This window comes from Pristis pectinata, chromosome 23 (genome assembly GCF_009764475.1).
Source record: "Pristis pectinata isolate sPriPec2 chromosome 23, sPriPec2.1.pri, whole genome shotgun sequence".
Taxonomy (NCBI): Eukaryota; Metazoa; Chordata; class Chondrichthyes; order Rhinopristiformes; family Pristidae; genus Pristis; species Pristis pectinata.
In genome coordinates, this window is record NC_067427.1 from 27,836,569 (window position 1) to 27,860,908 (window position 24,340).

General features: G+C 41.6%; 1 protein-coding gene across 1 annotated transcript; it reads right to left on the reverse strand.

The window, feature by feature from the left end:
* Window positions 1–3,316: 3,316 nt before the first annotated feature.
* Window positions 3,317–22,292, reverse strand: zmynd19 (zinc finger, MYND-type containing 19). Its single transcript, XM_052037063.1, has 6 exons — window positions 22,098–22,292; window positions 16,187–16,246; window positions 15,522–15,628; window positions 10,498–10,638; window positions 9,373–9,553; window positions 3,317–6,753 (listed from the first exon to the last, which is right to left on the reverse strand). Exons 1-6 carry the CDS (start codon window positions 22,146–22,148, stop codon window positions 6,610–6,612), a joined length of 684 nt encoding a protein of 227 aa, XP_051893023.1. The 5' UTR covers window positions 22,149–22,292; the 3' UTR covers window positions 3,317–6,609.
* Between the last annotated feature and the right edge of the window lie 2,048 nt (window positions 22,293–24,340).

Genomic DNA, 24,340 nt, shown 5'->3' on the forward strand with positions numbered 1-24,340 from the left:
AGACGTTAGGGTGCCTTCCTTGTGATTACATCTACATGCTGAGCCCAGAACATAGACATGTTAACACCCAGGAATTTAAAGCTGCTGTCATAGCCTGGGAAGAAGTGAGGTGAGAGGATGGAACTGACCTGGAGTGTGTAGGAACTGTAGGAGCATGTACAGAAGATGAAGTCAGAATCAGGGTCAGATTTATTATCACTGACTTACATGACATGAAATTTGTTGTTTTGCAGCAGCATTTCAGTGCAAAGACATAAAATTACTATAAATTACAAAAATGCAAAAAAGGGAATAATGAGGTAGTGTTCATGGATCATTCAGAAATGTCACCATTTTCTAAATTTTCTAAATGCTGTTTCTGAATCGATCAGTGTGGGTCTTCAGGCTCCTGTACCTCTTCCCTGACAGTGGTAACGAGAAGAGGGCATGTCCCGGATGATGAGGGTCCTTAATGATGGATACTGCCTTTTTGAGGCACCGCCTCTTGAAGATGTCCTCAATGATGGGGAAGGTTGTGCCCATGATGGAGCTGGCTGTGTCTATAATCCTCTGCAACCTCTTGTGATCCTGTGCATTGGAGGCTCCAAACCAGGCTGTGATGCAACCAGTCAATGCTCTCCACCATACATAGAGAGAAATTTGTCAGAGACTTTGGTGACATACCAAATCTCCTAACCAAGTAGAGTCGCTGGTGTGAGGGTTAAGTTTGAGGTAGAGGATAGCAATAACTGGGATTGAGTCAGAGGGGAGAGAAGGCCAGGCCTGAACTAAGTACTAACTATGAGATTCTGGGATTAGCCAGGCCTGGATTGGAGAAGTGATGGGTAGATGTTATGTGGCTTTACAGATTCTTGTGCTTAATGTGCAGCATCCAAACCACAACTTAAGTAGAGTTAGCAATTTCTTTGGGATTCTCATGGAATCTCTAGGAATTAAAGATTTGGATTCTGGATTGTGTTGCTAGATAATAAATATTTACTTTTTCTTTACACTTTTATGTTAATTAGTTACAAACATATTGGAACCAAGTGTTTGTCAGTAGGATAAAATGTCCATGAACACATCCACATATTGTTCCTTTAACAAGAAACTGCACATTCACAAAGCATTTTTCAAAAAAAAATCATTAAAAATTTTTAATTTGTTACATTTCAGACATTTCTTAATTTGAACCAGAACATAACAATGCAACAGTTTGCCACAGGCATTTGTAAGTAAAGGAAACTGACTAGATATAGTTTTGTCTTGCGGAAGTGAGGTATTTAACCTCCTGGTGGATGTACTGCTATTCTGTAAGGGGAAAAATATGGTGTTTTTTGGAGCAGAATTATTCAATTTAAAAGCAACTTTACAGGACAAAGACATCCCAAGGTGCTTCACAGGTGCACCCTAACAAAACAATTTATGATGAATCCCATAAGCAGATATTAGTGCAGTATCATGAGTTTGGTCAAAGATATTTTGAGTGCCTTAAAGGCACAGAGAAATGAGGAAGTTGGGAAGGGAATTCCACAGCTTGGAATGTCAGCATTTAAAGGCATTACCAAAAGTAGTGGAAGTGGCATTGAGGATGGCACAGTAGTGCAGCTGGTAGATCTGCTGCCTCTCAGCATCAGAGACCCAGGTTAAATCCTGAACTCATGTGCTGTCTGTGTGGATTTCCTCCCATATCCCAAAGACATGCAGGGTGGTAGGTTAATCGGCCACTCCACTGTAACTTGTCCCCAGTGGGTGGTGGAATCAGAGGGGGACTGATGAGAACAAAAGTGGAATTAATGTAGGATTAGTGTAAATGAATGGTTGATAGTCATCATGGATTTGGTGGACCAAAAGGCCAATTTTCCTGCTGCATCACTCCATGCCTCCATAACATTTACACCATTTTTCTCTCCACTGTGCATTCTCCTAACAGCTTTGACCTGTGTTTTCACCTTCTACATTTCCTCTTCTTTCCTCTAATTGCCTCAACAATCCATCAGCCAGATGGCTTCAACAGCTGATCAGTCCCCATCCTTGCTACACATTAACTAATTTTCTCTTTCTCAGGTGTAATGAAGGATCTTTGACCCGAAATGTTTTCTTTGTCCAAAGATGCTGTTTGATCCGAGCACTTCCAGCATTTTCTATTTTTAATATCACCAACAATAAATCAGCATCAGCTGAGTTATGCTCAAGCCCTGATTTGGTCAGACTGAGCACTTTTTGGTTCTGAGCAATATAGTGAAAGCACAAACCCCAGTTATTCTAAGGAACTGTTATTCCTTTCTCCTGTTCTTTTGCATTATACCCTATTCAGATTTAACTATGTAACCTTATTTAGGAACTTCATTCCCTCAAATACAGACAAGTATTCAATTACATTTCAGCTGATCTGATACCAGCAATTTTCCCTCTCCACTGTCCTGACGTAGGTTCTCAACCCAGTATCAACAATTCCCTTCTGCCCCACAGAAGCTGCTTGACCCATTGAGTTCCTCCCACAGATTGTTTGTTGCTACAGCTGATCTGTACTTCAGTTCTGTTTATCCACCTAATGCTCCATCAGCTACAATACCCTAATCTAAAAACAAATTTCAGTCTTGAAGACTTCGAATGCCACAGCCTCCACTCTTTTGCAGTAAGCATGTTTAAAAATTCCTTATTCTTTGTGTGACAAGGGTGCTTATCTCCTAAATGGCCCAGTACCATTTCTGATGTTTTTTTTAAAGATTCCAAGGAAATGTTTCCTGCATCTTTTGTTACTGAATCCCTGATTAAAATATCACTCAACATTATGGTGCTCAGGAAAATTAATTTTTCATGCAATTTGTCCTCAATTTAACTTCTAACCTTTGAGTTATTCAAACAAATCTGCACTATAACCTCCAAGACTCATAGATTTGAGGTTTGGCACTCAAACCTGAATGGTGCTACATACAAGGACTGGCCATGGTTCTGTGCAAGTGAACCATTACTTCCTCCTTTGAGTTACAACCCCTTATGATAAAAGTCAACATTCCATAGATTTTTGATTATTTTTTTCTGTCCATTGGCTTTAGAGATTCATAAATATGGACATAAATCCCTTTGCCCATCCACAACTAGTTTCCTCTTAAAATAATTCAAGTTTTCCTGTGATCAAAAATGGGTGACCTCATTTGAATTCCACAAGTCATAATTCAACTTTAGTTTTTCAACTTCCTGGTCCCATCTGCACTTGAAGTCAACATTTGAAATAACCTTTAAGACATTTATCTAGAAATGATTAGAATGTAAACACCAGAGTTGAAGTAGCACAATCAAAAATCATACATGATTAAGATCGCAGTTTGCACACTTAGAAATTTGATTCGGCTTTATTTAACAATTTTAAATACAGGCAAGGAACAGTATTCAGTGCATGAAACAAACTGAGGGCACAGCAACACTGCAGTGGCTAGTGAGCTGCATTTTTGCAGCTGACCACACAACATAGTAATTAGAATTGGAACAGCATCATTGCATTTCTGGGCTCCGTATCAGTCTAGCTGTACTTGAATACAATCCCATCTAACTGTGCTGGGAACAGCTCAATTTGATGGAGTCAGCTGTGTCACTAAGACAGTGTGATCCACAATACAGCTATTAACTAGCAGAGAGGAAATCAGTGGAATAAGTGGACTAGGCATAATTTAAACCAAGTTGTCTTACAAAACAATGACACTCCAATTAAGTTTCAGAACTTTGTTGTGAGGAGTTAAAATCCAAAAGGGACCATATTACCTGAAGATTGTGTTTTTGTGAACTTCAGAACTTGGGATCCTCTGATTATTAAATATAATTTTACCTAATGAAACACCACAGCAGTTGCAATTAGTGTGAAATACCCCAAGCAGCAAGAGCACATTAGTTCAATTAGTTTGCAGGAAGTGTTAAAGAAAGTCTATTTTGCACAACTATTGACATGCAGCTGCACAAAAGCTGGGGCAATTTCTACTCAATGGCCATCAGGGAGAAGATAGGCAAGCCCCATTAAATAGTTGCAGTGACACATCTTGGTTACACTGTCAAATAGTACAGATTATCCTTGGGATCCAGATACAAATTAGTTTGGTTAGTTGTATATTGATAATGTAATTTGGTTTACAAAGAAAGGAAATTATTGCTAGATTCCAAACATATTCTACATAAAGAGGAAGAGACTGGAAATTACAATCTAAATCGTATTGTCTGCCACTTTGCTTAAATACAAATTATAAAAAGTCACCAAATCCAACTTCAAAAACCAAACTAGTGCATCCTCAGGGCACTTGTACATAAAAAGTGGCAAAATCAATGTTTGATAGAGAGAGTACCATGCTAAACCCGCCTGTTAATGAGGAGGAAGCTGCAGTAAATCAAGTGGAAAAATATTATACTAGCTTTATCTGCATTAAACATCCACCTGAAACTTCCTAAACAGCAAATCATCAAGATATTCCAGTCAGCAAGTTGGGTAGCAAGAGATTGCACTGGCTTAGATCCACAGTATCCCATTGTACATAAAACAGGTATCTGAATCTTACAAGGAGAACACGAGTCTGGGCTTCAATCGAAAAAAAGCAAAGCTTGGCGCAGCAACAGCACAATACAGTAACAGCAACCCATTTAAAACATGCACACAGGTACAGCAGCTTTCATATTAGTTCATGGGTCTCTGCTTGTCTGATATACTTAAACTAATCTCCCTTCCCAACCAGAGGAAAAAAATCACAGCAAAAAGGGAAGGAGATTTGTTCAAGTAATCTAGTTCCAGACCACAGTTAAAGTTTTGCCCCTATTAACTGGAGAGCAAATATTTTGGGACTAACTGAACAAATCTTACTTTTAAAATCCTTAGAGTGTACAATTATGGCTACAGGGGAGCAAGACCTCCAAGGTGTACCCATCCACCACCTACTATGTGGAACCCACCCAGCTGAGACATGCACAAAACCATCATGCTCTCAAGCACAGTGGATAACCAGCAGCTTTTAAACTGGATACCAGCTGTCTGCTGACTCCAATGAAAATAACTTACTAATTTAAAAAAATATACTTAACACTTGTAAAAATGTCCAAAGATAAATAGGATTTTCTGTGCTGCATTAAAATGACACTCAAACTGTAGCTGGCTTCAGGTATGCTTGCAGTCCTGAAAGGAGCAAACAGAACTGAATACCCAGTGATGAGGAGAATGAGCAGGAACTGCATTGTGTGATCTCCCATGTCATCCAGTTTTCTTGGTAGATTTCCCAAAGGGATACGTCACATTCGCAGATGCCATGTCCCAGCACTGCCTGTGGCTGCTGGGGGATACGTCACATTCGCAGATGCCATGTCCCAGCACTGCCTGTGGCTGCTGGCTAAGGTGAACTGGGCCATACATTCTTTTTTTTTGGGGGGGGGGGGGGGGGGGAAGAGGAGGAGGGAGAGGGAGGTAGGAAACTAGGGTAAAATCCAAAGTTTTGACAACATATGCCCAATATTTAGGAACTTGGCCATGGAATCACAGAGCTGCACAGGACTGTGGGAGAAATCAGTGATGTAACATCTAAACATATGGAATCATACTGTGCACCTGAACCAAATTCCATCTCGGAGTTGGATTTCAATTTAAAAGGCAGCTACCCATGAGATATGACGGAGTCATGGGCAGTTATTAATTTCACCCTCTCACCAATGCTGGACAACAATTTGGCCCAATACCAGATGGCTTCCCAGCAGAACCATACACATTTAAAAAGCAATTCACGCTACAAGTGGATTCCTGTACCATTACTCCAAACCTGATGTCCTTAAAAACTATGTGCCTTGAGTAGGTCTTGAATTAAGAATGAGCATATAACTTTTCTAATTCTCATGTTCCCCAATAGTTTGATTTGACTTGAAAAAATACTGATTTTAAAGCAGCACCACACCCAGAGTTTGATCAGTGCTACATTGAACTTAACCTCTAGCACAAAGACAAGTGGCAGACTGCATAGTGTGTTCAAACTGGGTTACAAGGATGAAGCCACAAAGATGGTTGTGAAACCCATTCACTCCAGCAGCTGTCACTAGGATCTATTAGTCCTCTTTCCCCATACAAGGCTAAAATGCTTTCGATTTGTTATTTTTTTCCCCCTCGCCAAGTAAACAAGTTCCAGAGACCTGGCGTTAGTGTTATCTCTGGAACACACAGTAAGCTGGGTCTTTGTTTTCTTCTATATAATCGCATTAGCAGCAAGCTGTCCCAGAGTCACATAATGCTACCGGAGCGAATCGCATTTGTTTTTTTTAGGTAACTCTGTTCAGCTACACGTTATCACCGAACTTCAAACAGATCAGATTTTACAACATAAAAAACTGTACATAAGATTTTGTTCAAATACATATCAACATATAAATATAGACAGAAGCTTCCAGCTAGGAACTCCATAGTCTTCTTTAGCGATCAATCATAGGAGAGAAGCCCCAGCCCCCCCTCTTCTCAGAGACCTCCTCAAGTCCATTCTGTTTTTTTTTGTTCTTCCTCAGTGCCTTTGGAACTTTGTGTCCAGTCTGAATTGTGCAAAACAAAACTGACGCCACTGTTGAACCATGGCGAAAGCATGCGGGGCGAGGGCGAGGAGGGGCAGGGCAAGGGAGGGGTCATCGCTCTGGCTCAAGTTCCTGCTGCAGTGGGCGCCTCTTCTCATGACAATGCTTCTTATGGGCTGGCCAGTCTTTCTGCTGACACTGGGAGCCACAGTATCGTGCCACCTGGCACCGGCCACAGATGTTGAATTCGCGCAGCTGAAACACAACCATTAAATGAAAAACAGGTGATGAGAAACATGCAGTCTGATCAATTAACAGTAGAATTATCCCATTGGATACAATCTCTGGCGCTTAGAGTTCTGTAGTGTGATTCCTCTGTAAAAATACCCATTGTAGTCAAGTCAGCAACCATGCAACCATTTTCTTTTTGAACACTCTCCTAAACACAATGACTAACTTGTTGATATTCCTCAAGTTCCAAACAAAAAAACCCATATACTTCATTCAAGTGGCGATTCTTAACTTGGACAGCCGTTGTTTGCAGGCTTTTTGTTGGTTAGCTGCTTAACTCCATCAGGAATGTGACTGCCCATTGTAATTAAACAGAGCAATTATCCAACTCAGCAAGCTTCACATCAGTTAGATGAATTTTTAAACTGGCATTAGCACAATGCAGAATTACCACACTAACTGAATGAGCTGTATACTGGGCTGGTAATAGAGTCTTGCACTGAGAGACTACCAGGTCAAATTTTAAATAGGACAAATTAAGAAAATAGGGAAATAAAATGTTACATGTAAAAATGACCACAAGGCTGTCATAAAAGCTCACTGGTTTACTAAAATCCTTGAGAAGGATACATGCCATCCTTCCATCCTTACTAAAATTATGCTGATACGTAGCTTTAGACTGGCGCATTTAACTATCAGCTGAAAGATCCAACAAGCTACGTGGTTACATGAAACCTTTCTAAGCATAGGGAGACAAGCAATTGCAGATATTGGAATCTGCAGCAAATAAACGAGCTCCTGGAGGAACTCAGGTCAGGCAGCATCTGTGGAGGCAAATGGACAATCAATGTTTTGAGTCAAGATCTTTCATCTAGATTGAGTGGGGGTGGAAGAGTTACTGTACTGGTTATCTCCCCCCTCTTTCAGTCTAGACTTGAAACATCGAATGCCCATTTCCTTCCACAGATGCTGCCTGACCTGCTGAGTTCCTCCAGCAGCTTTTTTTTCCCGCTTTAAGAGTATGATCTGCAGAGATTCAAGAAACTGGCCCCCAACATGGGAAGTGCATTTAAAAAAAATCACATGGAGAACACTTCTTTTAAAACCAACATAGTTTAGAAGTAAAGCTCCTAACCTCAAAAGCCAAATCCTCCACCTTCTTAATGCAATTTGTTTTCTACAACAATCTACTAGAATCATGAAAGCTGTGGCTGAATTGTACTTGCATTCACTAACACTGCATCTAAGATCCCTGGGGTGGGAGGGAAGATGACTTGCAGCACATCAGTCTGAACTAGTTTCAATGTCTGATTCAAAGAATAAAAGGACACCATTTCAATCATCTATCACCCAAAAAAAGCCATCACTGCATTTTAAAATTGAAGCATTAACAAACATAGTAAACCAAATTGCCATGGGGATACATTAGTCAGTATTTAACGTGAAAGCGTACCATTAATTCTGACAGAATCTTGCTACCATAATGAGCACCCCTCTCATTCCATTAGTGAATGGAACAGAGGACAGGAGTGGTAGGCCATTCAGATAACAAAACTACACAATATCAAACTTTTAAAGAATTCAACCTCATATAGAAAGCCTACAACTTTTCCCCCTTTAAAAAAGTTTGGCAGGGAGAAGTGGGAACTTTGCAGTGAAACTGGGCACACCACTCACTTCTGCAGCTCTCCTGGAGTTACACCCCAAATCTCAACAATATTCAAACCTAAATATTAAGGTTGTTTGAAAGTACTGGAAATACAAATCTTTCACTGGGTGAAAAATTTAGAGATCACAAAGTTCAAACTATTTAAATACATTTTATGGAGAATTCAACACAGCATCAAGAAGCATTCTTAATACAAATACTAGAGGTAAAAATCATGTAACATAAGCTCCGAAGTCATTACATTTAACACATGGCATAATATACCATTGAGAAAGATACCACTTGTATCCATTTCCAATTCTCGAAGTTAGAACAGTTCAGCACAAAAACAAAGCTAACACTTTAGTATAGAACTCAGTGCTGGTGATGTCAACTTGCTGGAGTACACACTTCCCAAGTTAAATTTGAAAAGCAGGGTCTTCACCTGGTGGTCTGGCCAAAATTCTTTTCACAAAAATCTGCTTATTTGGTCATTCATTTGTTGCGGAATCTTGAAGCTCACAAACTGATTACCATACTTGACTACAATCACTGGAGCTCAAAAGTAATTAACCAGACTAAGTGCATAATGTGTTACCCACTGAGTGTAGTACAGTTGCAAGCTCCTTATTAGCCACTGTTAAGCAGCTGTTAGGTTGAATGTAAAGTAACAATCCTGTCACAAGATGGCAATAGATACAGTATAAACAAAACTGAGACGGCAGCTTAGTTCTTGTGCCTGGGTTGATATTTGGCAGCTGTGCCCTCAACTGCCTAGATTCTGAGGCAGTCTCCCCCGAACCTCCCTATCATTTTTTTCCTGATTGAATTATCAAACTTTAGGAGAGCCGTCATCTTGCTCAGTATCAAAGTTTGTCAGAAAATGCATCCGTGAAACGTCCTGGGGAATATTTAGTGTTATATAAAAACAATCTGTTGGGAATTGGTATACAGAAAACAGCAAATGTGACTCCTTTGATACCTTGCTCACTCACCTGTTTTTCCATCATAGTGCATGGTGGATAATGACACTCATAATATGTGCAAGAATCCTCTTCATCTTCCACAATGTCACCATTGGCATTGTAGTAACGAGTGAGATTCAACTCGGGGAATTGCTCCTCAATGGGGTCTGCAGGCACCTGTTGGATAGCCAGCCAATATAGACTCTGTTCCCTGCCGGAAAGAGAAAAAGCTGTTAGAACAGCAACTAAGCACACAAAGCCAAGCAACCTTAGAACATTGCTAGGGGTAAATTCAAACTAAACTACATCCCTAGTTTTAGGAGAGCATAGCATTTTCTAACAAAGTGTCAATGTTGCAGACAAAATTATTAACATTATGCTTGTGGAGGACAATAAAATTGTGCCATCAATGTGTACTCTTAGTGTCTCGGATAAAGAACTTCCCATTGCCTGTCAGAGGAATGCACTCCCAGATCAGTGCAAGTTGCCTCTGCGAACAACGAAACAGAAGCTTGTAATTTAGCCCCCCGAACATGTTTTGCCATTCATTTAGATCATGGTCCATCTCAACTCTAATGTGCCTTGGTTCCATATACCTTAATATCCCCATAAAAATCCATGCAGGGCCAGAATGTGTAAAAACGTGATTCCCACCACTACTTAAGATATGACATGGTCTCCAACATTATTCCTGACCTGCACTGCATTCCTTCTTCCCATTTTTGAAAGAAATAGAAATGCAAGAGGGACTGTTATAATCTTCATTAAGTATTGGTTCCTGCCAAGAATATTTTCTACCCTGGTTTAAATAAAGCACAACACACACTGCTCAAAAGAGATGCATCTGTGCAGATAAGTTTACTACATTTGCCCAAAATCCATTGGAAACAAATTGGTAGCAAAACCAGCAGTGAGGGGTGGGTAATATTGGAGATCATTCACCATTTTGGATTACCTCCAGGTGGCATTTGCTGCTTCAAGAGCAGGTGGTGCCCGATTGTTACTAGTAACTCAACTTACAACACATTACTTTTAATGCAAATGGTACTGACAACTGCAATTTACCCAAACTATTTTGTACAGTAGTGACTAAATCTGTGGAGACAAATGCAAATATATAGAAACTCAATGCCATCATGTACAGCTCTGACTTGCCTCTGTTTACTGGAGATCTCCTCTGCCTTTGGCCTCCAACCTATGGGGACAAGCTTGAGGTTGTCCAGTCGATTGTCCACTGTCACCGCATTGATGTGAACCACCTGGAAACGTGGCGCTATCCCTCCTCTGTGCCGTTCCCTGGACAAGTAAAAAAAAGAAAAATAGTTATCCAAAGCCTCCAAGAACCTGAACAAAAAGCACAAACAACAGCTGGTAAAGCCACACAAAAAATATCCCCACAGCTCCAATATAGACAAGGCAGGATTACTGCCAGAATCATTTTCACTTTGAGGCACCAGCTTCACTACTGCATCTCCCACAGCACCAAATTGGCTCTTCTACTCAGTATCAAAAAAAAACTTACAATTCAAAATAAACAAAAACAAGCATCTTAATACTGACAGAACAAGGCAAGGTGGACCCATCCAGGTTACTGACAAATCAACTGAGTAAAAAGAAAGATTTATTGCATAATTTTGTGACATCACAATGTTCCAAAGAACTTGAGACAATCTGAAGTGTAGTTCAATGTTCACTATTCAACCAACTTGTGCACAACAAACTCCTACAAGCAGTATTGAAGTAACTAACTAGACTTAAAAAATAATTCATGGAGGGAAACACACACTTTTTAAGCAGTTATAAGAAATGGAAAGCGTGTTTGGTTTGTGTGTAAATGTTTGAATGCACTGCAGGCTGATTATGGCAAATGGTTACATGTATAAGAGATAACCAGAGCTCAGCAGATAATGGAACCCTGTAGACATCAACACAACAATTGTGATAACCATCCACTAATTGATATCACATCTTTGATTAAGTAGATAGCATCAGACCAGTGTAGGGCAGTTCAAGAGGAAAGGTTTGGAAAGGAATGGAAAGAGTCAAGAGGAAAGGAATGGAAAATGCCCAACAGCTTCAGGTAGTGGTTCACCATTGACATATACTGAATGGTTCTAAGTTTTAATAATTGCGCAGAAGATACAAACTAGTCACAAAAAGTTAAGTCTTTGCCATTCCAATCTGAGTTAACTGACCTATTAACTAAATATTAACTAATACAAGTATGGGGCCATGGAAGGAACAGTCCCTTCGGAATGCTTAAAGGGGAGATAAGATGTATCTGGTGGTAGAATCCTGTTGAAAGTGGCAGAAAGTGACAGGAATGAGACCTCCGTCAACTACAGATAGAGGAAAGCTACAGTCAAAGAAAAAGGATGACATCTTAAAGGCATTGGTATGGAAAGTCTTACCACTGGAGTAGATACAATGGAGACAGAACTGGAAACAAGGGGGAAGGGTGTAGGGAAAATAGGTGTGGGAATAAGTGGACTTATAACAATGTTAGTCACTAAGATGAAGATGAGAAGAATCAGATAAAGTCCACGTGAAACTGAGTAGGGTGGAAATTGGCAGCAAAGACAAACAGATTCTTGAGAACTTCTATGCACTAGAGAAACTACATGTACAATTGGTGGGGCTGTTTTGCAGAACACCTCCATTCAGTCCACTTCAGGAAACTTGAGTATCCAATCACCAGTTACTTTAATTCTCAGCTCTACTCCAACTGCCTTCAATTTCCTATTCTGCACGCAAGCTTGAAGAGCATCTCATCCTCCATTCTTGCACACTGCACCCTCAAGATGTAATATTCATACTTCCTTACAATACAAGAGGCAGCAATTTGGCCTATCAAGTCTATGCAGACCTTTACACAATGAATGGCACTAATTCTTGTTCACTAAATATAAAAGGGGCCTTAATCGCTGGATCTGTGCATCTTGATATCAGATGCAGTTTGGCAGAATTCCAAACCACCAGTCAACAACTATGCTTGCTCTCTCAGAAATTTGGTGGGTTTATATACACACACACACGGTGACTTATTTCCCTTGTAACTAATTTTCTTATTCATACCTATTAAATGCACCAAACGCTTCTCCTCCCCCTCCCCCCATTCTCTCTTATCACCCACCCTCACTTGGGGCAATTTACAGTAGCTATTTAATCTGGCAACCAGCAAGTCTTTGGGATGTGGGAAGAGACCAGACACCCAAGCAACATGCAACCTCCACAGACAGCACTGAAGGTCAGGACTGAAAACAGACTGGGGAGCTGTGAGATAGCTGCACCACAATGAATTCAGGTAACAATCTTTATCTTTCCTCCATAAATGTGGGTGCAACCTTTGGTTTTGGCCCATTTCCACTTTTTCTCTTCTGCCTCTAACTGCTGTTTTTTTTAAATATAGTAATTATTACCTTAATTTTGGTTTGCAACACAACACAGACATTCACCCTGTTCTCTCCTCCTCTCCCCTTTCTGCAACTTAAAACATACTTTATCTTTCAGCTTTTAAAGGTCCTTGAACCAAATTGTTGACTCTGCTTCTTTCCCCACAGATGCTACTTCACCTAATGAGTACTTCCAGAACCTGCAGTTTCTTTAGCTCTGATTAGAACCACATTGTTCGTTATTCAACTAACACCACAGGATCTGTCTAGGGACCTCAGTTTGACAGTTCATCCAAAAGACCATACCTCCAATTGAATATCACCTAGAGTTCAGCATATAAAAATTGTCAGCCAAGTTTTGTGCTCAAGTTCTCAATTAAGATTTGATCTATAATCTTTGTGGCTCAAAGACAATGATACCAAAACTGTAGATGACTAAGGGCTAGAAGTCTAGCATTAGTTCTGAGTACAAATCCATAATTAAGTAGAAAACTTCTGGGGTGAAAAGAGACACTAAACAAAAAGGAAATTAGAATGCACATTTCCCTACACATTTTAAGTAGAAATCCTTATTTTTATAAGTGAACCAAAGTCTTTCTAGGGGTGGAATTGGGGGGGGGGGGGGGGGGGGCAGGGTATGCTCTGATACCAAATGGGGTGCATAGGCACATTGTACAAAAGGAAAATTGACGTTTAGCGCTCAGCCCTGTTCAACAGTAAATTTTGCTAAACTGTAAAATTAATACACTACAACCTTATTCACAGCACAGTCTTCAACACATGCTAATCACTTGGCTCTATGTAACACATTTGCAGACCTTCACACAATGAACGGTACTAGCTCTTATTCACTAAATATAAAAGGGGCTTTATTCACTGGTTCTGCTGACAAGTGCATCTTCATATGGGATGCGGTTTGGCAGAATTACTTCCAAACCACCAGTCAACAACTATGCTTGCTCTCCCAGAAATTTGGTGGGTTTTGTGTATATATACAGTGAGGGGATCAACGTTCTGGCTAAGGCACTGTCAGAAGAATTTTAAACACTCTGCATACCATCCCAGGGAAGAGGTGTAAACTTCAGTCTCAGAATAAATCCTGCCCCATTAACTAAACATATTGCCATTGGGTTAGGGAGAACACCATGAAGTATCTCTGATGGTGTTAATTCACATCACTTGAAACTCAAACGTGGAACCTCCAAATGGTGACTACAGAGTGACCAAAGTTGGGAGATGAAGGTTGAAGCATTGTAAACATTTTAGGAAGGACCAGCAGAATGTGTGGTGCTGCATTTAATTAAGGGAGGGGATCAGCGCAGTGGAAAGAAATGATCTTGGCTTGGCAAATTATGATGCAGAACTAAAATAAATTTAATTGAACTAAGAAAACATGAAGGGCAGAAAACAATGATCAGAGTTATTTAGAGGCCAGCAAATAGTAGTTGTACAATAGGGCATGGCATAAATCAGGAGAGTAGAGGTTTGCGTAACTAGCATAATACAGTAAGTGAGGGACTTTAATCCACGTACAGACTGAACAAGTCAAATTAGCAATAATATTAAGGAAGATTTCATGGAATGGATACAAGATAGTTTTCAATATCTTAGGAACCAATTAGGAAGGCAATTTTAAATCTTGTACAGTGCCCAAATCTTGTAATGAGAAAGGATTAAGTGATAATCTTATTCCAAAAGGATTTTCAGGGGAAGAGTTGGAAAGGGATATAGTTTGATCATAAACTAATATATTAAATCCCAAAGACCTACACCAAGGTTATCAAGGAGTGTCTCTAGAGATGATGATCAGAGCATTCACTATGTTCCAAACTTCTATAGATTATAGAATTGTCATATTTCCAAGTCTGTTGCTGTTACTAATCAGAATATCACTGACTAATATGATGTAAAGTGTGTTGTTTTGCAGCAACAGTACCGTGCAAAGACAAAATTACTATAAATTACAAAATAAATAAATAATCCAAAAGAAAAATAACAAGGTAGCATTGATGGACTGTTCAGACATCTGATGGAGGGGAAGAAGCTGTTTCTGAACCATTGAGTGTGGGTCTTCAGGCTCCTGTACCTCCTCCCTGATTGTAGTAACGAGAAGAGGGCATGTCCAGGATGGTGACGGTCCTTAATGATGGATGCCACCTTTTTGAGGCATTGCTTCTTGAATATATCCTCGATGGTGGGGAGGGTTGTGCCCATAAGGGAGCTGGCTGAGTCTACAACGAATCAAGGAGAAGGGCATAGAGGCTTCTGGAGAATATGGATAAGCTAAGTGAGCAAGAACGCAGCACGTGGAATGTAATGAGAAAAAATATGGGATTGTCTACTTTGTTGCACAAGACAAAAGCTGACAAGATACTGGATAGTGTTGATGTTCAAAGCCACTAAAGTGTTCTTATACACAAGCCAATGATGACAGATTTGCTGTATGAGGAAATTGTGCAGACTATGTTCTCTGGAGTTTAGAAGAATGAGAGGAAATCGCTCTGAAACTGAAAATTCTTACAAGGCTTGACAAGCATGGAAGATGCTTCCACTGGCTGAGTCTAGAATCATAGATTATAGAATAAGGGGTAAGCTCTGTATGACTGAGGAGAAAGTTCTTCACTCCAAGGCCATTGAATTTTTGGAATTCTCTATTGGGTGCTGTGGAGGCTCAGTTGTTGAGTTAAATCAAAACAGATTGATTGCCTTTTAGTGATAAGGAGTGTCCTACTTCACACAAAGATGATCATGAATACATTAACATTCTAGCATTGCTATGGTACTCACCAGAGCAGCTCGTGCAGAGGACGCCCAGAGCCTCTTCGTTTGCTAATGTCAAATGCATACGCAAATATTTTTGCACCATTTCCATCAGCATCAATTTCCATTCGAGCCTGCAACAGAAAAAAAAGCATATAAAAATTCACATACGATTCGCAGAAGCAGGTGAAAACTTTGACTCCGAAGCCCATCTTCTATTCAATAAGGTTCCAAATGATTCATAAATCAATTCCATTCACCAGCTTTTTCATAAAGCCCTTGAATCCACCAGTGAACAGAAACTTATGCATAGAATGTTTTTTAAATTGAGCCCCAACAAACTATAGGCTTTTGGGGGAAGAAAGCTGCTTTTGTGAAAAGGTACTTCGTGATGCGTTAGCAATTCAGTGAAGGTTTACTATATTTGTCTATCAAATCTTTCATTTGACCAACACCACATGATCTGCTAGCAGGTGCAACTTCAAATGTGGATTAAGCCTTTGCCAACTGTTAACTTACTAACAATCACAAAACAAAGGAGCCAGTCACGGAATGGAAGCCACACTTAGGAGCAGCTAACTTTTAAAGCAGCTCTGACATTGGTCCATTAAAATTTATCACCTACTTTGAAATAACCATGTCACTGTCAACACAAGTTACATTTCCTGCTGTGCTTTCACATGCCTGCTTACCTCAAAGGTGTAATTCTCCACCAGTGGGATGTCTTGCTCATCTATTAATGTGTACTTAGTCTGAAGATTAAAGAAAACAATTCAGTTAGGCCAAATTTAAAAATCACTAACTTAAATACATATTTAATTCACAATATGTACAATCCAATCATTAGACAGTAGCAATACAATATAAATAAAATAGTAAATATATCTGTAAACAAAGTCAATGCCATCTATTAACTTCTAGTCTCCACAATAGCCAACATTATTCACAAGGCCTAATTCCCAATTGCCAAAGTAAAGATTAATCATAGAATGACTTCACACTCATGAGTTTACAAATTGTGTGCCTCATCACTAATGTCTCTACCTATATCCAGTGTAAACAGGTTAAAAAGCAATAATTAAAGCATTCTCATGGAGTTCCAATACAACCGTTGTATCACTACTGTGGTTAATCCAGCTCCCTGAAAAATAATAACTCCACTCACCCTCCCAGCACCTTGTATTACTACAAATAATTTACCTCTACTACCCAATAATTCCAACACCCCACCCATCAATGATCAAACTCATATTAGAAGCTAATCCAATTTACTCAGACTGTCAAGACCAGTAATTGCTTTCAGAAAGATTCCAGAATTGAATCTAGTATTGGTGATAATGCCTTCAGTTGTGAAGGCCCTAAAAGCTCTGGAATTCCCTCCCCAAGTCGCTCTACCTCTTTCTTTTGTCAAGCCATCTCTTTAAGGCAAGCTCTGGGGACCTGTACTAATACTTCCCTTACATGGCTTAATATCAAACTAGGTTTGATAAGACTCCCATAAAGAGAATGGGATGTTTGGCATATTAAGTGTGCTATATAAATAGACACCATCGTTCTTACATTAAGAAGCTGAGTACATCACTTTCTTAAAATGCACATTTGTAAAAATATAGGCATGATGGGTGCAAGAAACGTGCTACCCTAGGGAACAGGTTAAGCCCAAGTCTGTCTTGCCATTTATTTGGATCATAGCAAACCTTTATCTTGAATGCTTTAGCTCCATGACCTTACTACAGTTATACCCACAAAAACATACTGATCTCAGTTTAGGAGTTTTTCTCAATTCAATTCACCCCAGGTCATATTGCTTTATGGAAAAAAAGTATTCCAGACTCCTCCGCTCCCCCACCCTCCCAACCACAAGCTAATGCCCCAAAACAAGAACAATTGTAGGTTAATTGCCACCTTGAGTTGCATTCCCACATATCCCTTTTAATTAACAAAAAATGTATGAATGGTAAAATTAACACATGGCCAAAGGATTCTTGCAAAAGAATGCTCCATATTTCTACCAGCTTGTACATAGAAGTGCTTCCTTACTTCATTCCTGAAAAATTGAGCTAAAAAACCCATTACTTCCCACCATTAGGCTCACTAACTACCAGAAATAGTAACCCCCCCAAATCTACCTTAACAATTCCACTTAATATTGTGAAACCCTCAATCAAACCACACCTAAACTTCCAAATTCTATTCCCTGTAACTTTACTCATGTTAACCTACGAATTCTAGGTGTCACAAATACATCTACACACATTCTATCAAAAGGTAATATATTCTTGTGAAGATGTGATGCTGTGTAATAAACATATTTGTTTAACAGGAGCCTAACTTCACCTCACTTTTGATTTCTGTGCTCTAGGTGTAAAGGGAAACATTGCATTAGCTATTCGGATTATTTTCCAAGCCACCCAAAAGAGGACTGGGATGGATCTTTGGATATTCACTCCCTTACTCTTTCATCATTAAAGAGCATTCTGTTCCCTCTTTCTCAGGTTCTGGGTAGATATCCTTACATTTCCCTTCATTTATATAGATGAGTCAATTATTCTTGTTCCTTAATCCATTAATATCACTATAGTTTAGTACTTCCATCTAAACCGTTTACACTGCCAACTTGGGATGTGTAGCTATCTATCCATCCCATCATCCATGCCACTTAAAAATTCTGTTAAAATAATAAATTCTCAGCAGACTCGGGGACATGCTGCTGTTGAGTAACTGCCCATTTTCCCCTCTTCAAAAACACATAACAAGATTCATCAGTTGACCAATTCTGAATGGATCTACGAAGGCTCTCTCTGCTCAACCGAAACATTTCAAGATGTTCAGTCCCTCTATTCTTAATTATAAACTCTAGTAATTTTCCAGACAACAGATGTTAGACTAACTGATCTGTTATTCCCTGGTTTCTCTCTTTTACCTTTCTTAAATAGCAGAGCGACATCTACAGTTTCCCAAATTAATGGAATGGTTCCCACATTGAGAGAACTGTGGATGTTTATACCCAGAGCATCTGCAATGTTCTCATTTACTTTCATTAAAATCCAGAGGAAAAAACCATCTGGTCCTGGGGATATGCCACTCTTTAGTGCCATTACTTTGCTCATTGTTTTGTATGTTAAGTTTGGCAAAAGTGTGCCTCAATACCATCAGTTTTCCTACAAAAATGTTAACCTTACCCCCCCCCCCCATACAAATACTGAACCAAGTATTCAGTATGTCCACCAATTCCTCAATCCCATTTACACCATTACTGCTGATTATTTTTGAGACCGCATCATCCCATTTCTCTTAAAGTACAGTTCTACCATTTTATGTTGAATTTGACATCCCTTTTGGTACATCTTAGTTGTCCCATTCTTGGTCAACCAGATACACACTAGTTTTGGGGCTTTGGCTCTTAACAACTTTCTTGTTAGTTAACATTTATAAATGGAGCCAAGAACGAGGAGGGATGGCAGGAATTATACAAAATAAACAAAACTGAGACATATCAAAATTTGTTTAGGAACACCTGCCTCAGCAGCAAAACTGATTCTGTATCATTAACTTAAAAGTCTCTCACTAATCTGTCATTGTACTTAATGATCAGTTAATCACGATCTGACTCTTCACTCGGCCTTTACAGTTAAGATATCAGTAACTGTTTCAAACAGACCCCTTTCAGCAGTGAAGCAGTTAGTACTGCTCCCTCCAGAGACCCAGGTTTGATCCTGCTATATGTGGAGAAACAAAGGACTCCAGTCCTTAAGAAGGGTCCTGACCCGAAACATTGACCGCCTTCTTTTCTCCACAGATGCTGCCTGGCCTGCTGAGTTCCTCCAGTATTTTCTGCTATAAGTGGAGTTTGCATGTTCTCCATGGGTTTCCACCAGTTGCTCCATAGAATCATTCAGCATGGAAACAGGCTATTCAGCCTCCCAACATCAACCAGAGGGCACCCATCCGTATTAATCCCACCTGCCAACACTTGAGCCACAGTCCTCAATGCCTAGGCAATTCAAATACTTGTCAAGACATGACTTAAATGTTTCCACCAGTCTCAAGAGTTCATCCCAGTGACCACTCTTGGTGGAAAAGGTCCCCCTCTGATCCCCTCTAAATTTCTTCTCCCTTATCCTGAAGCTACGCCCTCTCATTTTATTCACCGCTAATAAGGGGAAAAGATTCTTGCAGTCTTCCAATCTACACCCCTCAATTTTATATACATCAATATCCCCTCTTCATCTCCTCCACTCCAGGGAACAGACCAAGACTCTCCAGTCTCCCCATATAACTAAAATGCTCCATCCCAGGCAATATCTTGGATAATCTCCTCTACACGTTCTCCCATGCCATCACATCCTTCCTATAGTGTGGTGACCAGAACTACATGCAGCACTCCATCTGAGGTCCGACCAACGTTTTATAAAGTTGCAGCACAACCTCCCTGCTCTCGTATTCAGTGCTCTGACCAAGGAATGCCTTCATAATCATGTTATCCATCCGTGCTGTGACCTGCAAGTATCTTTGGACCTGCACACCATGGGCCCTCTATTCCTCAATACTCCGTAGGACCTTACCATTTATGGTGTACATCCTAGCCTCTTTAGTGTTCCCAATATGCATCAATTGCTCCAGTTTCCTCCCGACATCTCAATGACTTGCTGGTAGGTTAACTGGCTATTGTAAATTACACCTAGTATGGGTAAGTAGCAAAAGAATCAAAAGGGATGTTGATTGTCATGTAAAAGAATAAGTTAGAGCTACAGGGGAATGAGGGGAGAATGAGACTGATGGGATTTGCGCCAGCTCCCAACAGAGCTGGCGCAGACCCAAAGGGCCAAATGGTCTTAAATAAGCTTAAGGTTGTTATAAGCAAGCAAATATACACTGAAATATTACAAGTGTAATTAAATGAATATTCTCCCCTCGCATAGACAACAGTTTATCAATATCTTCTTTATCAACTCCTTTGTTAACCACCACTTGCTCCATTTTCACCATCATTGGGATTCTGGGCCATCTGCGAGTCTTAGTTACAGACTACCCACTTCAACAAGCAGAGCTTGATTTGTAGCACATTGTATTAGCACAATCCTAAATCCTTGTCCTGCAGATCAGTTGGACTGGGACTTCACTGAAGTTACTCCTTTAGTTCTGTTTCTGTAAGGTGGAAACCATTTAACAGGGATACAAATGAGTGATTATAACTGCAATCTCCCATTTAAGTGGTATTTTTTGAAGTCTCCTTAAATCCCAGCTACATTTGTTGCTGTGTATGAGCCCATTTAATTCCATCCCTTTGCCATACTGGGTAGGAACTGAAGAGTTTACATTTAGCCTTGCCAACAACACTTGCAGAGATGGATCCTAAGGATAGGATGCAGCCATGTCACATAAAGGTCTGCAGCAATTTTGCATAGTACTGCGTTAACCCTTATCAAACATCCAAACTCATGTCCAGAACTAATTAAATAATGAATTCCAGTGTGAATAGACATCAGCATCTGACTCCCTTCCTTGCAAAACATAAAACTCTTTTCTATTTCCCAAGTCACTAACACATTTGTCTTGCAGTCTTTGTGTACTCATTCAGGAGGAATGGGGCACTTGCCCCATTTTAGATAACCTCCCAGTGGCAATGTCAAGTATTCACATTTCAGATGTTGCACAGCCAACTTCAAAAGGTTATTTGACTCAAGAACCAGTGTTTACTCCAAAGCAACACAACAAATTTCCATCTTCACCAAATCACTCAATACAAAACACCAAGACTTTGAAAACTGGTTTAAGACCACATCAGAGAACATCCGAGAAGAGCATGAAATTTGGAAGCAGGATAAGTTTTCGAGCTCATATTCTCCAAGGACACCTCATCCCATGCAAGATCCTCGAATCTACACTAAGTGATGGTCACCCACACGCGGAGTACAGCACCTGATGCCACGCGGTTGAAGAGACATCCACCAGAGGCAGTTATGTCAGTGTCAAAACTGTTCCTGTACACTTACCTTTCAAAAGATGGGTTACTTCGATCTAAACTAGAGGGGGAAAGGAGAAGTTATAGCCTGCGGGAGGCTGCGAAATCTCACCGCACGTTATGAGAAACCCAGTGCAGAGACTGGCGGGGGCACGCCGGGGACAGAGAGACATGTGCTCCGAGCCCTCGGCCAGCCACACTTTAATGGCGGGCAGTGGGGATCCTCCACATGGCAGAGGGAACCGGCGGCAGGCCCTCCACCGCCAGCATGTGCCGCCGCTGTCAGCATGGCGGAGGAAGACCCTCCCCCACACCGGCTACCAGGCGCGGCAGGGGCGCCGATCCCCCCGCGGCCGCCCCAAACGGGCGGGGAAGCATCGGCTCGCTGCCGGCCGGGGCCACATGGACACGGCGAGGCCGCCTGGAGCCCCCGCGGGCGCCGCGGCCGCGGTCCCGCCCAGCGGGTGACGGTCCCGCTGCTCGGTGCGCCGGGCTCAGACCCCGCTCGGTGCCCGCCCGCCCCGTCCTCCTCCTCCTCCTCCTCCCGCCCTTTTCCAGGAGCCCGGCTACGCGCGCTCAGCTCAGCTGCCGCCGCTCGGCCGCCGGGCCCGGCGCCCCCCTGGCCCACCCGCCCTCACCTTGCCGGCCGCCCGGCCGAGCCGCACGATCCCCAGCTTGAAGTCCGACATGGCTCCTGCGCTCCGCGTCCGCCGAGCCTCCGACACGCGTACGGACACCGGCCCCGCGCCTCCTCGCAAACTCTTCCGGAGTGCGTGCGGGGGTCACTGCTGCGGCTGCAGCCAATGGCAGCGGGCCTCACGCCGTCACGCGGGGCAACGGTTACCAAGGTGACGTCAGTTTCGCGGGAAGCTGCCCAAGGGGGCGGGCCTAGTCCAAAGTGGAGGTTGTCCCGCTGACGTCATGCCAGATCCCCCGTCAATCAGGCTGATGCGGGCCATTCGATAGAGCTGCTAGCCCAGGGCTCTGCTGTCAATAGTTGGGGTTAGCTGGGTGGCCACAGCCAGAAGTGCTGCAACTGGATAGGCTAGAAAAATAACGTGCCAATACACAGCTCCTTTCCCGTAACAAAGCCTTTTACATCCACTGAACTATTTAAAGTTTAGTCACCAACCAATTTACGGACAGCAATAGTAGTGGCCATAATAAATATCTTTTGTAATTAATGTTTGAGGGATAATTCTAGGCATCCTTGGACAAGGCAGAGAAATTCTCTACTTCTCAAATAGTTTGGTCAACCTAAGAAGGCAGATGTGGAGACTTTTTGCCATTTGATCTGTGTCATGTACATAATGTGTGTGCACCTTCAAGCTCCATGTGTGCCATGCAGTAAGACTTTGAATCAACTGTATCAGCCAACTGTACAAACAATTGTATCAACCACTGCAGTGTTGTAAAACATCCAAGAGTTTGGCTGGAAGTTCTATCAGGTGGGTGGCACAATGACATAGCTACCAGAGCTTTTGACATCCTGTGCTGTGTGCGTGGAGTTTGCACATTCTTCCTGTGACAGGATCTTTCCCCCAGGTGCTCCAGTTTCCTCCCACTTTCAAAGACGTGTGGCCGCTGTAATTTGGCTAATTGGCCACTGTAAATTGACCCTAGTAGTAGAGCCTGGGGATGGTTGATGAGAATGTGGGGAGAATAAAATGGGATGAGTGCAAATGGGTGTGTGATGGTTGGCATGAACTCGATGGGCTGAAGGGCCTGCATCCACACTGTATGACTCTAAGCTTACTTGCCTTACCAAATAACAATATGGAGAAAGATCTGGAGACCTTACTTCAGCAGTTGGGTTAGGGATATAGCTGTGAGGAAGTAGCAATGCAGCAACAAAGAGTGAAGGAAAAGAGAATAGGACCATCAAGGTGGAGCAGTAATGATGACAGGCAATGGAAGTGGCCGAAAAGTTAGTGCATTGGAAATGTGTGAATGGTGGCAACCGTTGTTCGGTACATGGAGTAGATGGAATGTTCCTCACAAGAAATGATATTGTCAAGGTCCCTGGGTAGCATGAAACCAGAGCAACACAGGTGTGAAAAGGGGCAGGTAATACTACTATCAACACTAGGACCAGAGATGACTGAAAGGAGATGACTGCTGCACACAAATCTGGTGATCCTGATCTGTACAAGAAATCGAGGTATGACCTTCGGAAAGCTATCAGGGATGCCAAGAGGCAACACAGACTCAAAATAGAGTCCCTGACCAGCTGTCAGTTATGGCAGGGCTTACATAAGATAAGATAAGATTTCTTTATTAGTCACACGTACATTGAAACACACAGTGAAATACATCTTTTGTGTAGAGTGTTCTGGGGCCAGCCTGCAAGTGTTGCCACGCTTCTGGCGCCAACGTAGCATGCCCACAACTTCCTAACCCGTACGTCTTTGGAATGTGGGAGGAAACCGGAGCACCTGGAGGAGACCCACGCAGACACAGGGAGAATGTACAAACTCCTTACAGACAACAGCTGGAGTTGAACCCAGGTCACTGGCGCTATTATAGTGAAACAGACTACAAGATGAAGTCGGGCTGCATAGCTAACAACAGCGCATCCCTTCCGGATGAACTTAACGCCTTCTATGCGTGTTTTGAACAGAAGGGAAGTGGATTGTCACCATCCAGCCTGACAGCCACCAATGGAGCTGAACCTGTGATCACAGTGGAGGGCGTAAGATCAGTCTTCCGGAGAGTGAACACAAGGAAAGCACCTGACCCAGATGGTGTCCCTGGCCGTGTGCTCAGATCTTGTGCTGATCAGCTGGCAGAAGTATCTGCGGACATATTTAACCTCTCCCTGCTTCAATCTCAGGTTCCCACCTGTTTTAAGAAGACCACTATCATCCCCGTGCCGAAGAAA